The 14,260-nt window shown below is 38.0% G+C and overlaps 1 protein-coding gene across 9 annotated transcripts in view; it reads right to left on the bottom strand.

Moving 5' to 3' along the window:
* Positions 1 to 14,260, bottom strand: part of SVIL (supervillin) — a gene marked incomplete in the record, with an annotated part of 2,930,183 nt that overhangs the window by 466,251 nt on the left and 2,449,672 nt on the right. For all 9 annotated transcript variants that reach the window (XM_044066681.1, XM_044066680.1, XM_044066686.1 and 6 more), the window contains 1 exon segment: positions 3,094 to 3,269. In XM_044066681.1, the coding sequence (XP_043922616.1) occupies positions 3,094 to 3,269 (176 nt within the window).

Here is a 14,260-nt window from a genome sequence, read left to right as displayed (position 1 = left end):
TGTGGGACCCTCCTCAGATAATACTAACATAATTTACCCAGACAAATATGAAGGCAAATGTAAATCCTTTGTGAATATTGGTTAGAGAGACTATTTTCATAAAATAATAATATGCAACCCTAGGTTCCTCAAATTGGTAATAAAACAAAAAGCAAAAGATTTTAAGGACTGAAGTCATTGTTTTCCAATAAGCAATTCCCACTTAAATTTAAAGCACACTCATAACAGAAACTAAATATTTAATTTAAACTGGGCACTGTTCAGGAATAAATAATGGCCAACTATACGGACCTTGTCAGAATGAAAACTGTCATCGCGTGTTACAACAGGTATTTTACAGCAACTGGTAGGCAAGCACTGGGCATTGATGGAGTAAAAGGAGGAGACTGTATGTGCAGTGCATGCAAAAACTGCCACTTCTCTCAAAAAACAGGATGAATACTTACAGGAATGGAACAGTGTATGATATAAAATGGTTACATTTTAAGCCAGTATGCAGAAATAATGAACAGATATAATACTAAATTACTTTATGTGAGCTTCCTTGTTACATGAAGTCTCTGGTTAACTTTCTGCACTTTTCTACTACGTTAAAACACATTAACTACTTGCATATGTTATATGCATATTTATCCCAGGTGAACTTCCTTGTCAGCAGTTTGTCCATGTACAATTAGCATAATTATGTTTGTATCTGCAACTGCTGAATTTTACTCGCCCATGTAACTGTTCTTAATGTGTCCCTAGTGTAGGAAGTGACTAAAACGAATCTTTGTTAATTAGTCCACTTTCACAGTTGTCACTTCTAAACAACTCCATGAATACTTCTAAGTGGGCTTATTTAGTTGCATTTTCTTCCTTTATTCAAGTTATTTATTCCTCATTAGAGGCCTGCTTAGTTTACTTGTATTTACCTAATAATTTTTATCAGTATGTCAGGTAAACTAGCAAATTTATTGCACTGTAGTTTCACATGTAAAATATATACAAAGGTCATTTTTTTGTTTCCTACTGTAAACATTTTTGAAAATAATTGATTTACACTTGTTGTTACTGTAAAACTTGTTAAAAGATGTACGGTAAATGAATGTCCAACACTAACTGGCAGGAGCCTGGGTTCTAACCGAAAAGAGCAGTTTGACCAGCCCACATACCAACTCAACAAAATGTAAAATGTATACAGACAAACATACATTAACTAAACAAAAGTAACCATAACCTAAATCTCAACTACTTTTCCTTAACAGTGATTGCAGCTTCACTTACTTATCTAAGTGCTTACTGAAATAGCATTTTTTTTTCATTTTTATTAGCACCACTAGCATTATCAAAACTAACAGCACAAAAAAGGATGCATTCTGGGCATTGCACATGTCAAAACAAAAGTAATTTAGTATGGCACATAGCTTTACCTCCACTTCTTTACTCCTGGTATCTCGTAATTTCAGCTACATCTCTCACACATCATGATTCTGAAATGCCCATGGATTGCCATCTCTGACTAATACCAGAAACTATTTCCTATTTACTTACTTTTTTATCTAGTATTTTTGCTAGTGGGTGGAAATGTTGGTGTATGTAGGAGTAAGCCAGTAGAAAACAGAAGCAGTAATACTAGGTTTCATTTCAAGAAAAAGGGCTCCTTAAGCCATCAAGTAAAACTGAGTTTAAAGTTTTAGTGTATAGTGATGAAGGCTGACAGATTACAGCAAGATGTAAAGTGTATGACAGATAAGGCATCTGGCAGTAAAGAATGACAGGTATACAAAGCAGAGTGAACCAGCATTAATTACATCTTTTCTAGAATTATGCCTACTTTAACGGCACAGTCCAAATACAAACCAGACATGTAACCAAAGTCCTCTGACAAAACGGTTTTATGTTCCTTTCTCTAGAGAGAACGCAGTCCTTAAAATAAACCTTGGCATATACAATGCAGCAGTTGACACTGTACTTGATAACAAATGATTGATTTGAACAGCAAAGAAAAGCAGAAAAAACTAAACTTCAAACAGATGAATATGAATCATGCAAAAAAATGGCAATGAAATTAAATACATTTTCAAAAAAAAAAAAAAACACCATTACTGAGAATTTCCAAATTTGTTCATCTAACACTTCATATTTTATGGAATATTCTGCCTAGGTACAGAGTAGTTTCCTTCCACTACTTTACATGTGTTTAGTTTGGCAGAAGTGCCACACATTGCTGCCTATACTAGATGTAACAAAATAAAACTAAATTAAAACTAGCAACTAAATTTCCATACTCATACTACAGCTGTAATTCTCCTAATAATGTGCTTCCACATTTTGTAAGACAAACTACTGCTTCCTGTGTTAACACTTTCGTCTATAGATTCCCACCTCCCATCTCAAGAACAGCAAAGATCAATTGCTTTAGTAAGCTATGAAGTCACCATATTCAGTAATATCTCCTCTACTGCTTATTCTCATCCAGCACTCACACCTCTTCCTTTGACACTACCATGGCGACAATATGTCCTTCTGTCCGGCTCATGGGATTCACCCTATACCTTTCTGCTTCATCAGTAAGTATCCTCCCGCCAGTTCCAGTTTCTGGCAACATGTCTGCTACATATCCATCACATTCCCACAGTCTATATGGCAATTGTACTCAGCAGCTACTTTGCACTGACATTTATCATGTGCTGGTGTCTGCCTTGTTTTACCACTTTTGCATCCCTACAGACAGCCAAATGTCCCTTCCTCTCTGGGTAGTCATTAACAGGTTGTCCCATTACATCACAGTTTTGACACCTACACCAAATTGCCCACACTCCAGTTTTCCTTCTACCACTATGTTTTTCTTTATGAATGTAGCTAAAACCAATATAACTACACAACTGTTAATATTTCCACTAGACTGCATTAGTTTTATACTCTTATAGACTGCTTTTTATAAATGATCATTATAGGTCAGAAGTTCAGCATAAAAATGAACTAGAAAAAAAGTAAACAGCATTAAATTATTGGTCATTGCATAAAACAAATTACTTTCTCAGATGATGTAGGATGCAAAACCTTCTCAATGGAAGTCATTGAGTTAAATGGGAATTCCAGTCTTCTTACCTTGGAATGAGGGGATTACACTCTCCAGGGTCTAACGGGTTGATGTCACAGTTCATGTAGTCAAAGGTTCCATTCCATAAATGTTTTGCCAGCTGAAATGCTACTTTCCTCTGTGCTAATGTTACTTCCTTGCCATGCCAAACATATACTTCACTTCCAAAATCAAATACTAGCACCTAAAAGGAAGCGAAAATGCATATGTCATGTATCTACAAGTTAAGCAGAACCTCAGTATCAATGCAAAATTACGGATTATTACAAGCCAACTTCAGCTCCTTTCTATATATAACACACTAACACAGCTGCATGAAAATGGAACACTTCAGACATGTCAAGTGGAAGTGGAATGACAGTTACCCCCCTAAAATGTAAGCTAGACACACAGAAAATAAACACATTTAAGTAAAATTCAGAACAAATGATTACCCTAGCATTATACTATGTTAACTGAAAAGGAAAAGAAAATGCTGACCCTTATCTGGTAACTGAACCCAGGACCTCCTGAATTCCAAACACCTGCCACTGCCACTGGATCAACAGTGTGTCTTTGGACAGTTAGGTATCCAGTTCTTCACAAGTAATGGTTATTTTTCCTTTCAACTAGGAAACCACCATGGTGGTGATTCCCTTGTCTGGGGATTACAATCACACAGAATTCAGGGGCTCCTGGGTCCAATCCTCTGGCAAACGTCATTGTTTTCTTTTCTTGTTGAGTTAATACAATGTGTTCAAACTAAATAAGTCAAAAAAAGGTCTTAAAATCTATTTGTTTCTTGAAACAAAGAAAATCCTAGAAAAGAATGTTCTTCCTCTTAGGTGGTGCGGGATAGGTCCTAATACCCCCTGATGGAAGCAGTTGAAAATGATTTGGAAGAACAGATGCTGTTGGTCTGAGGGGAATTGAATTCCAAAAGTTTTCTTTTTTGGGGGGATACAATGAAGTCTATACCCAATTCTGATGACGACAAACGAGTCAGTTGTTTTTGTCCTCAAAAGGAGAAGGCAAAGAAAGTTTGCTTGAGAGGTTGATAGCGGGAAGGCTGAGGGTGGTGGTGGTGGTGGTGGTGGTGGGGGGGGGGTTGGATAGAAATTAGAACCTCTTCTGTGAAGGATCCTTTGGACCGTTTGAAATCAAATTTAGGGTTGCCCTGCCATCTTTTCTTCAAAGATGTTTTACCTTTTTGATGAGAAAACTTTTGGCTTTGTGAAATAAAAGGGTTGTTTATTTGAAACTCTGAAACAGGGGAAAGAAAAAGCTACTTGAGCCCTTCCATTACTCCCAGCTTTCCTCCAAACTGATAATTTCATGAGAAGAAGATCCAAACAAGTTGTCAATCTACAAGAGCCTCAAACTTTTTAGCCTTAAAATCTTCAGGTAAACAACAGACATGAAACCATTAAAACACTCTGATCTTGTAGCAGCTGCTCTGGAGGAGCCATCAGCAGCATCACATCCACACTTGATGGAATGATGTGCCAACTGATTGGTAGAGGAAAACATTTTGCAAATAAGATCTAGTGTCAGTGTCAGGAATTTAAACATACTGCCAAAAAAGTGTGTACCTAATCATGTGGGTCTGGCATGGGAAAGCCAAGATGAAACTAGTACATACTTTCTTTCCATACCTGTCCACAGTCCTGCTGCTCCTTCTTTCATAAGGCACTGGTGGAAGGAAAAGGTTAGAAGCTTTATATGACTAAATGGAAATAGCTGCTGGGTCAGAAGGATTCTTATACAAGTATTTGTGGCTTTCAGGGATTTTATAATACCCATCTGCTTTTCCAGGGGCAGGAGGCAGAGATTCTGAGGCCAAACAAGCAGATAAAAAGGTAAATTCCAAAGCCTCAAAGACAAGGGGAACATCAGAGGATTGGGAACTTTCATGTGTAGTAAGTTCTCTCTCTTCTGAGATTCTGAAACTTGTTTCCTTTTCCAGTGAAAGTGCTGCATCATTTTATTGATGGTATCATTAAGACAGTCCTCCCTGTGGTGAAGTCCGAAGACAAAGTATCATCAACTTCTCACTCAGAGTCCAGGGGAGAATTCATTTGGGAGGACTAATCCAGAGGCTCAGAATCAAATTTTGAAGAAGAATCTTCCTCAAAAGTGTCCTCCTTCCATTTTTTGCACAGTAGAAGGGGCAGACAACTGAAACTAGGGAGGCTTCAAACATAAGGGCTTTGAAAACTCACTGTGAAAAGTTAAACAACTTCTGTTTGGATTTGGACAGGGATAACAGGAGATATTTCTGTTAATTTGTCTTCTTTTCTTTGAAGTATCCAAAAAATTATATGTGAAGGGGCAGCCTTTGAATGCACTTTCATGAAGATACACAGAATGCTGTCATTAAATATAATCTGAGGAATACATCCAGTTCTTCTGAAGTAACAGGACTAGGCTCTCCTTTTGCAGCTTTGTCTACTGTTTGATCAGTTGGAAGAGATTTGTTAGTCGCCGGTGTCTTACTGGCCCTCCAAAGGGGGTCTCAATAGTGGGAAGAGGCCCAAATATTGGTCGGTCTGCAGTTTTATTAAAAGAAATGTCTGAAACCATCCTGCAGAAAACAGCATTAACATCTTTGTCTTCCTCCTCTTATTTTTCAGCTATACAGGAACATCAGAAGAAGCGGACTCAGAGCACACATGACAGTTTGTAGTCACTTGTTTTCTAAGTGCATTTATGACAAAATGGCTTCTTGGAATCTTATGCACAAAGGTTTGACAAACAGTGGACACTCTAGTATTATGGTCAGATCCAAGACAAAGATGACAATTGGTATTCCTATCCTTATAAGAGACCTGCTGACCACAGTCAGATTTCCTCTTTTTAGACAGTGCAGGGGATTAAGGCTGTGAGCTGTACTTCATGTGGTAAAGGGTTTGACTCCTTCAACCCCGATCCGTCTACTGTGTGACATTCAGCAAGTGACTTAATCAGACTGTGCTTACTGCAACTGGGAATTCGGGTTGGATTTCTCAATGGTCCCTGGACTGCAAGCCTAATAACTACCTATGAATATGTTGAGGTGGTATGAAAATATGCACTTCAAATACAAAAGAAATCAAGAACAGAAGAGTCTCAGTGGGGTACTTAGTTGTCCTCAGTGAAAATAGTTGAAACTTTCTGTACAGCTGACAGACCGTGACTCAGATGGAGTCTTGCATTACGGACTGGCAGCATGAAAGTCCTGAGGATTTTCATGTATGTACATCCCTTAAGTACCAGCATGTACTCTTGTGCATAGATCTTAACTCAGGCATGCAAGAAGAGAGGAAGGTGTGCCCAAGCCTCTGCAGTCTGGCCAGACACAATATTCTCTGGCAGGATATGTCCTATCAGTTAGCATTACCACAGTAGTGATCTAATGATCATCATCTCTATACAGAGGTTAAATCTCTTCCAAATATAATACTTAGCATATTCTTCTCTTCCTTTTTTGACTGATACACTTCCATACATTTCCAAAATATAGGCTCCGAAGAACCTTTTTCTCAGCCATTATATCTCCAGCACATGCTCCTTGTCTGTGGCAACATTTTGTGGAGTCTCTTTGGGTAAAGAAAGCTGTGTGCAAATATTCCCATGAAAATATTTCTCAATTTTCTTGTTTAAGCTGCATACCTAGAGATAAGACATACTTCCCTCCACTGATCATCTCTAATATCTCTTCTTAATCATTCACTCCTTACTGTTTTTAATTTTATACTGCACTGTGTTCTCAAGTCTAATATTGCTTTATATATATATATATATATATATATATATATATATATATATATATATATATATTTTTTTTCTTACTCTCTTCCACACTGCCATTTTTGTTCTAGCCTCGAGTATAAAATCTATTTATGGTTTAATAAATTTATTATCCAGTTTCCACATATCTAACTTCAACTCTACTATTACACCTGCAAATGCAAGTTAATCAAAGTCAAAAACTCAGTTTATCTGCCTTCATCCCATTTTATTACCTCATCCCTTTAATTATCTGTTCCCACAATTTTGGCTCTTTGTTCTACTTCAAATATCCATTACATTTTCTTCTGCGACTTTCTTAGTACTATATATAATATGCCCTACTGATATATTTTATTTTTCCAAAGTCTATGGCTATACATAGTGTTCTTTATATTCCTTTCCTAAATCTGCCTAAATGCTCCCCTATGACCCCCATAGTTGCATCGTCAGGCACTATGCCTATTATATAAATCAATATAGGAATGCACTCCAAGTCCCAAGCTGACAGCATTATAGTATGCCTCCAAATCTGGTTGTCCCAAACCACCTTGTACTTTGCTTAGTGTTACCTTTTCCACATTGTACTATTCCTCTTTTATTATCCTCAGTAACCTACCTAATTTCTTTTTCCATATTTTTGCATATCTAATCACTCTGTTAATGTCAAGTTAGGAATATTAACTGCTCTTTTCTGTTTTAATGCCAGTAACACAAAGTCCAAGTTCTTGTCCTAAGGCATTTTATCATGAAGTCTTTACAGTCCTTCCCTATCATTTGTTCGATTATTCCTGTAAACCTCAAGTTGTCTCTACATGACATAAGTTCAGCCAGCTTCTGTGCCACTTGCCCATACCTCAGCAGTTGCTGTTTCTCTGATTTTTACTTTCAACTCCTTTTCAGCAGTTTAAACCCCAGTTATTTCCTCTGAATGCCTGGTTAAAACATGTATTTCTAGCAAACTTCTGTTATCTGTTTCTATGCATTTAAACAGTGAGCCACTTACCCTGTCAATCTCAGAATTCATTTGGCCAATCTCTCTCTCTTTTTGTAACCGAGGAATTTTCGCTTTCAGCTGCCATTACCATCTGTTTTTTTTTTTACACACTACTTTATGTCCCCTTCAGAGTTTTCGCATTTGTTTTCCCCTTTTACTTCAAGTTTTCTCTTCTTTGTTGACCTGGACATCACAGATATGTCAGCTACCAATTTATGTTAAAAGTGTATAAAAATGTGAAGGCTTTTTCTGTTTTTAACTATTCTCAGCTCAGTGTTTCTGTTTTTAGCAGCTCACACTACTACCACAATCTTTGAATCCCAATCCATCTTGTTGCAGCTGGTCTCCACACAGTTAAAATTGATGGCAGCTTGTTATCTGAAGAATCACTTAATGTCTATATTTTACTATCTGCTTATTAGTAGTTTATGCAACACACACAAAGCAATTCCACATACAAAGAGCTTCAGAGATGAAAACATTTAAATCTTCTGTTTTGCAAGCATGTACATGGCCACACAAGACATGCAGTAGTTTCAATGGGTTGTAAGCAACCCTCCATAAACACAGATTAGAAGAAACAGTCCTTCAAGGAATTCCGTAATTGGTGCTTAACATCCGGTGATTAAATAAAAAGATGAGAATCCTACCAGTAAAGTGTTGAAGTTAAGACATCATCCAAAAAGAATACTGGAATATAATGCCTGTAACCAAAATTCAAACCAATACTGCAGACAGCAAATGAGCAGAAAGAGTAAGATACAAGTTTGTAAACAAGTAATGAGCGAGGGTGAGCGAAACTTAAACCTATTTTTGAAAAATTCACTTACCTGCTGAAGGACTCTTGGGACCTTCTTGGTCATTTAAAACAGGATTTATGGGACAGTAATATAGGATTCTGTACAACAGACGTGGTACTGTTTTTACTGGTTTTCCTGCATCTCTAGAGAGGAAAGTTTAGAATTTTTTAACAAAGGATTCATTAGTTGTGATTTTTTTGGGGACGAATGATATTAGCCTAATGGTCAATACCACGGATTTGATTTTTGGATAGCGACAATTTATTTTGAGGGTGGAATCTTCAAACAAACCAAAGGTGTAGCCATGGGGGTTGTGTGTGCCCCAGTATATGCCAACTTAGTGTTGTGTGGATGGGAAAAGGCACATATCTGCAGGAGTATTTTAGATCATGTAAACTATATCTACGCTTTTTGGATAACATTTTTATCCTCTGGAATGGTCAGGAAAGCTCCATAGAAGATTTTTTTTTACAATATTTAAACTGAACGACCGGATTTTTGAGATTTACCTAGCAATATGACCAGAAAATAGTGCATTACTTTGACACTACTACTTGCAAAAACAAAATCAGGTTTTGCATCCAGTATTTTTAGAAAGCCCGCATTTAGTAATAACTACTTACACTTTTCTACTTCCCACCCTTTATCACAAAAGAAAAGCCTAGTACAAAAGGTCAGGTTATAAGGGTGGCTAAGAGAACTATGAAGTACTGACTAAAGAAATTGAGCTCTTAAAGGGTATGTTTTCTGACAGGGGCTACCCAAAGGACATAGTAGAGAAGATAATCAATCCGGTCCTATTTCAGTGGGGTACCCATTATAAACCTTTATTAAGTGTGGGTCTGGAAAAAGGAAGGGCAATTAAGAGTTGATACCATCGCTGAGACAGCACCTGTACTGCATTACAACCAGCAATATGGGTTCATCCAGGATACAGTAGCCAAGAATTGGGCTACCTTTAGGACTAATGACACCATATTTAGGGCTGTGGGTGGTGAATCCAAGTTTGTGTATAAAATCTTGAACTAGGAAAATGTGGAACTTATAGCCAAGGTTTATATATTATGGAGGATGATGTATCGAAGCAAGTCTAAAGTTGTTTAGGGGGGACTGTTCTGCAAGAGCAGTGGTATATATAGCGAAGAGCATACAACGTCCCTCTTTTTACACTGGAAAGATGGAGATCTCAAAGAAGAATTTATGAGCATTTGTATGATATTCATACTTGCAACACAAATAATGCTTTACATAAGCATTCTGTACTATGTGATGCTTGTGAAAAATTAAAATTTGCCATTACAGTAAATTTATACCAGATCAAAGGGGAGATGAAAGGGAATTAACACTCAAGTATCAGGAACTATTATGACAGTTGAAAATCAATGCCAGCTGCCACCCAGGGCTCAATGAATTTGTTTCTATTAAACCAGTTTTGAAATTGAAAGCTGCTAAGCTTTGAATTAATATTTGGAAAAAAAAGTGTTTTGAGTGAAAAAAAGTTTAAAAAATGTTCACATTGAGTTCATGTTTGATACTTGTATTTTACTACTTATGTTTTTAACTTCGTTTGTATCCTTCGGACATGCTTCGGACCATATGTTTTTAGAGAGCTATACCTTTAAGCTTATGATTGGTATTGACTGAATTCATTTACCTTTTTTTAATGACTGTTTTATCAAATAAAAGGAAGTGACATCAAAAGCATTTGTTAGGTTCAGAAGTTATCCCATGTATTCAGGGATGAAAGCCCTGAATCTTTGTTTAAAATAAAAGTTTTATTTATTTCATTCTGTGCACCATCGCTTATTACTTGCGTTTACAACTTCATATCGTGCTTCTTCTGCTTGTTTGCTGCCCATTCTGTTGGTTTATAAATTAAGACATACAAAGAATCCCATACAGTGGATATAAAAAGTTTACACATCCCTGTTAAAATGCCAGGTTTTTCTGATACAAAAAATGAGACCACAATAAATCATTTCAAAACTTTTCCCACCTTTAATGTGACTTATAACCTGTACAATTCAATTGAAAAACAAAGAAATCTGTTAGGGAGGAAAATATAGCACCTTTTGATTTAATTACAGCATTCAGTCTTTTTGGGTACACACCTGCCATCAATTAATGAGACTCCGATTAACCCCAAATAAAGTTCAGCTGTCCTAGTACGAACTTCCTAACATTTACTCAGTTACCTGCTACAGTAAAAGCCATGGTTCTCACAGAGCTTGCAAAGCATTAAAGGTATCTCATTGTTGAAAGGTATCAGTCAGGAAAAGGGTACAAAAAAATTTCTACAGCATTGGATATACCATGGAATACAGTGAAGGCAGTCATCAAAAAGGGTCTATATTGCAAGCGCGAAAGCTTAGGTTGTCGAATACGGCATGATCGACGCCTATTAAGCAAACTGCTAGTATGCCGGAAACCACGAAATTTGAAATCCCGATTCGGCATAGTTGGCCCTTCTGCGGTATAGCTCCGTAAGGTAAGTGTGCGATAGTTATGGACCTTAGGGTTAGGGTGCATGCTAAGGTAAGTGCATAGATAGTAATGTAAGGGCTAGAAATAGGATTTAGGTTAGTGTATGTATGTGGTTTATTTATTTTGTTTGGGTGGGTAGTATGTAGCGAGCAGTGTAGTGGGAAGTATGTTTTATTTTCATCACTGGGTGGAACGGTGTTGGCCAAACAAAACAATTTGGTGATGTGTATTTCCGCATTTTGAGGTTTCAGTGAATTGTGCATTCGCTTAATAGGTGTCGATCATGCTGTATTCGACAACCTAAGCGTTCGCGCTTATAATATAGACCAATCAAAAACTGGAGAAAATATGGGACAACAGTGACATTGCAAAGAATTGGACGTCTCTCTAAACTTGATGAAAAGACAAGATGAAAACTTGTCAGGGAGGCTACCAAGAGACCTACAGCAACACTGAAGGAGCTGCAGGAATTTTTGGCAAGTACTGGTTGTGTACTACATGTGACAACAATCTCCCGTATTCTCCATATGTCTGTGCTATGGGGTAGGGTTGCAAGACGGAAGCCTTTTCTTACACAGAAAAACATCCAGACCCGACTAAAATTTGCAAAACAATACATCAAGTCTCTCAAAAGCATGTGGGGAAAATGTGTTATGGTCTGAAGAGACCAAGGTTGAACTTTTTGGCCACAATTCCAAAAGTTACGTTTGGCGCAAAAACAACACTTCTCAACACCAAAAGAACACTATCCCCACAGTGAAGCATGGTGGCAGTATCATGCTTTGGGGTTGCTTTTCTTCAGCTGGAACTGGGGCTTTAGTCAAGGTGGAGAGAATTATAAAGAGTTCCAAATACCAGTCATGTTTGGCCCAAAACCTTCAGGCATCTGCTGGAAAGCTGAAGATGAAGAGGAATTTCACCTTTCAACACGACAATGACCCCAGGCATACATCCAACTCAACAAAAGAATTGCTTCACCATAAGAAAATTAAAGTTTTGGAATGACCCAGCCAGAGCCCAGACCTAAATCCAATAGAAAATCTGTGGGGTGACCTGAAGAGGGCTGTGCACAGGAGATGCCCTCGCAATCTGACAGATTTGGAGTGCTTTTGCAAGGAAGAGTGGACAAATCTTGCCAAGTCAATATGTGCCATGCTGATAGACTCCTACCCAAGAAGACTGAATGCTGTAATTAAATCAAAAGGTGCTTCAACAAAGTATTAATTTAAGGGTGTGCACACTTATGTAACCAGCTTATTGTACGTTTATTTTTTATATTTTTTCCCCTGACAGATTTGTTTTTCAATTGAATTGTACAGGTTATAGGTCACATTAAAGGTGGGAAAAGTTTTGAAATGATTTATTGTGCTCTCATAAAACCTGGCGTTTTAACAGGGGTGTGTAAACTTTTTATATCCACTGTATCTTCCTCTAACAGGGGAAGCAGGACCTGAACCACAGCCATCTAGAAGTTCTTGCACTGACCATCGATTCAAGTGCTGGAGAAAGGTGCTCAGTCTTGCAGCCCTGGACTTCTTAGAAGTTAGGGGAAAAAAAAACTAGAATAAAAACATCCACTACAAAAAGAAGCCTATGGCTTGATGGCAGCTTTGGAGATTTCAGCAGATACGTACGTCTAAGAAATGTTCCAGGTGATGAACAGAACATACAAGAGAGGAATAAGGAAGCAATTATAATGTGGTCCTTTTCTCCAATAGCTGAAATGTCCAATTGTACAGAATCAGAGCACGCAATCAAAACATATGGCTGCCAAACTGACCCACAGACTCTTTCTGGACTACTGAAAAATGGTCACAGAAGACTTTTAAACTGCTTGCTGATGTTGAATATAAATCCAGGTAACCTGGGTTCAATAGCCTAGGTACTTGCAAAAAAAGCTGTCGGGGGGGAAGGGAGTAATTTTTAGAGGCTTTGCCTGCTCATCTGTCTTCAGGGAGAGGAATAGACTGATATGCTCACTGGTGGAGACCAGAGCTGCAAATACCAACTAAGCTAGATGAGCAGACAAAATTTAAGTATCATCTTTGATTTGGGGGGGGGGGGGGGGGGCACACCTGAGACTATGCTGCAAGGCACAATGTGGTTTGTCACAGTAGCACAAGCATATAGGGAATAGGACTTAACAGCAACATACCAAGCCAAAAGCTTCTCTGCATAACAGTGAGGGCTTGCTGGCTCACTGATATCCTGCACTTCTTAGTCGCCAGTACATCTCAGCTGGTGACCTCAGCCTGGAGGGATTGAGGAGAGGACCTTACTGAGGAATAAGCCATGATGGTGATGCAGTTCAACAAACCATAGTCATATCAAAATGTCTAGCAGCCCCTCCCCCAACAAAAAAAACACACACACATCTTTAGTTTGTTGCTCTGTAGAAGGTCTCCTTCCTGGGTAACTATTATGCTTTGTTTCCGTCTGCAGTTCAAAGGGAATGTTGTTACAAATTTAAATGAACATTAGATTTACATGAGAGACTCCTATGAGTAGTATACTTGCAATACTGAAGTCTCTCTCTTTAAAACCTATATTTATTTTAGGTGGTCTTATCCCCAAGGCCTGCTAACCATTAACCCTCTGGAATCCAAGAGGCTAGAAGCATTTCCGTTATATTACGGGCAAGGACCCTCCCCTATTTAGCTACATGCATGTCTACTCTTAAAACTAAAGGTTTCAGCTTGACTGTTTACTATTAATAGAATAGTACAAAGATGTTGCATTTATATGAGTCGGGGTAAAACAGTATAATGCTCACTGTACTCAGGATTTTCAGAGAGCTGCCTCCTAATTAACTGTGTGTTTACTTATCTCACAGATGGAATCCATTTGGTTTTGCAAGAAATAATTTTCAGTGAGAATGTGGCACTGCCTTAGTATACAACGTGTTAGAATGCTGGCCATACAAGGCAAAGTAGACTGCTGTCTCTCCATGCTGGCAAGTGCTGTTATTTACAGAATCTTGGTGTGAGAGATCATCAGTCCAACTGATTCTGCAAGAAACAGCAACATGCAGATTAGCATAACAGGTAGCAAGTCTATGCTGGTACATGTAGTTTCATGCATATCAGCATAAACTATTAAAGCACAGAGTTGGCTGGTGCTAGCTCCCAAGAGAAGAAGGAAAAAAGA

This window comes from Protopterus annectens, chromosome 3.part1 (assembly GCF_019279795.1).
Source record: "Protopterus annectens isolate FY-2018-M chromosome 3.part1, PAN1.0, whole genome shotgun sequence".
NCBI lineage: Eukaryota > Metazoa > Chordata > Ceratodontiformes > Protopteridae > Protopterus > Protopterus annectens.
The sequence above is the reverse complement of the archived record's forward strand: the minus strand, read 5'-3'. Positions and strand labels throughout refer to the sequence as shown.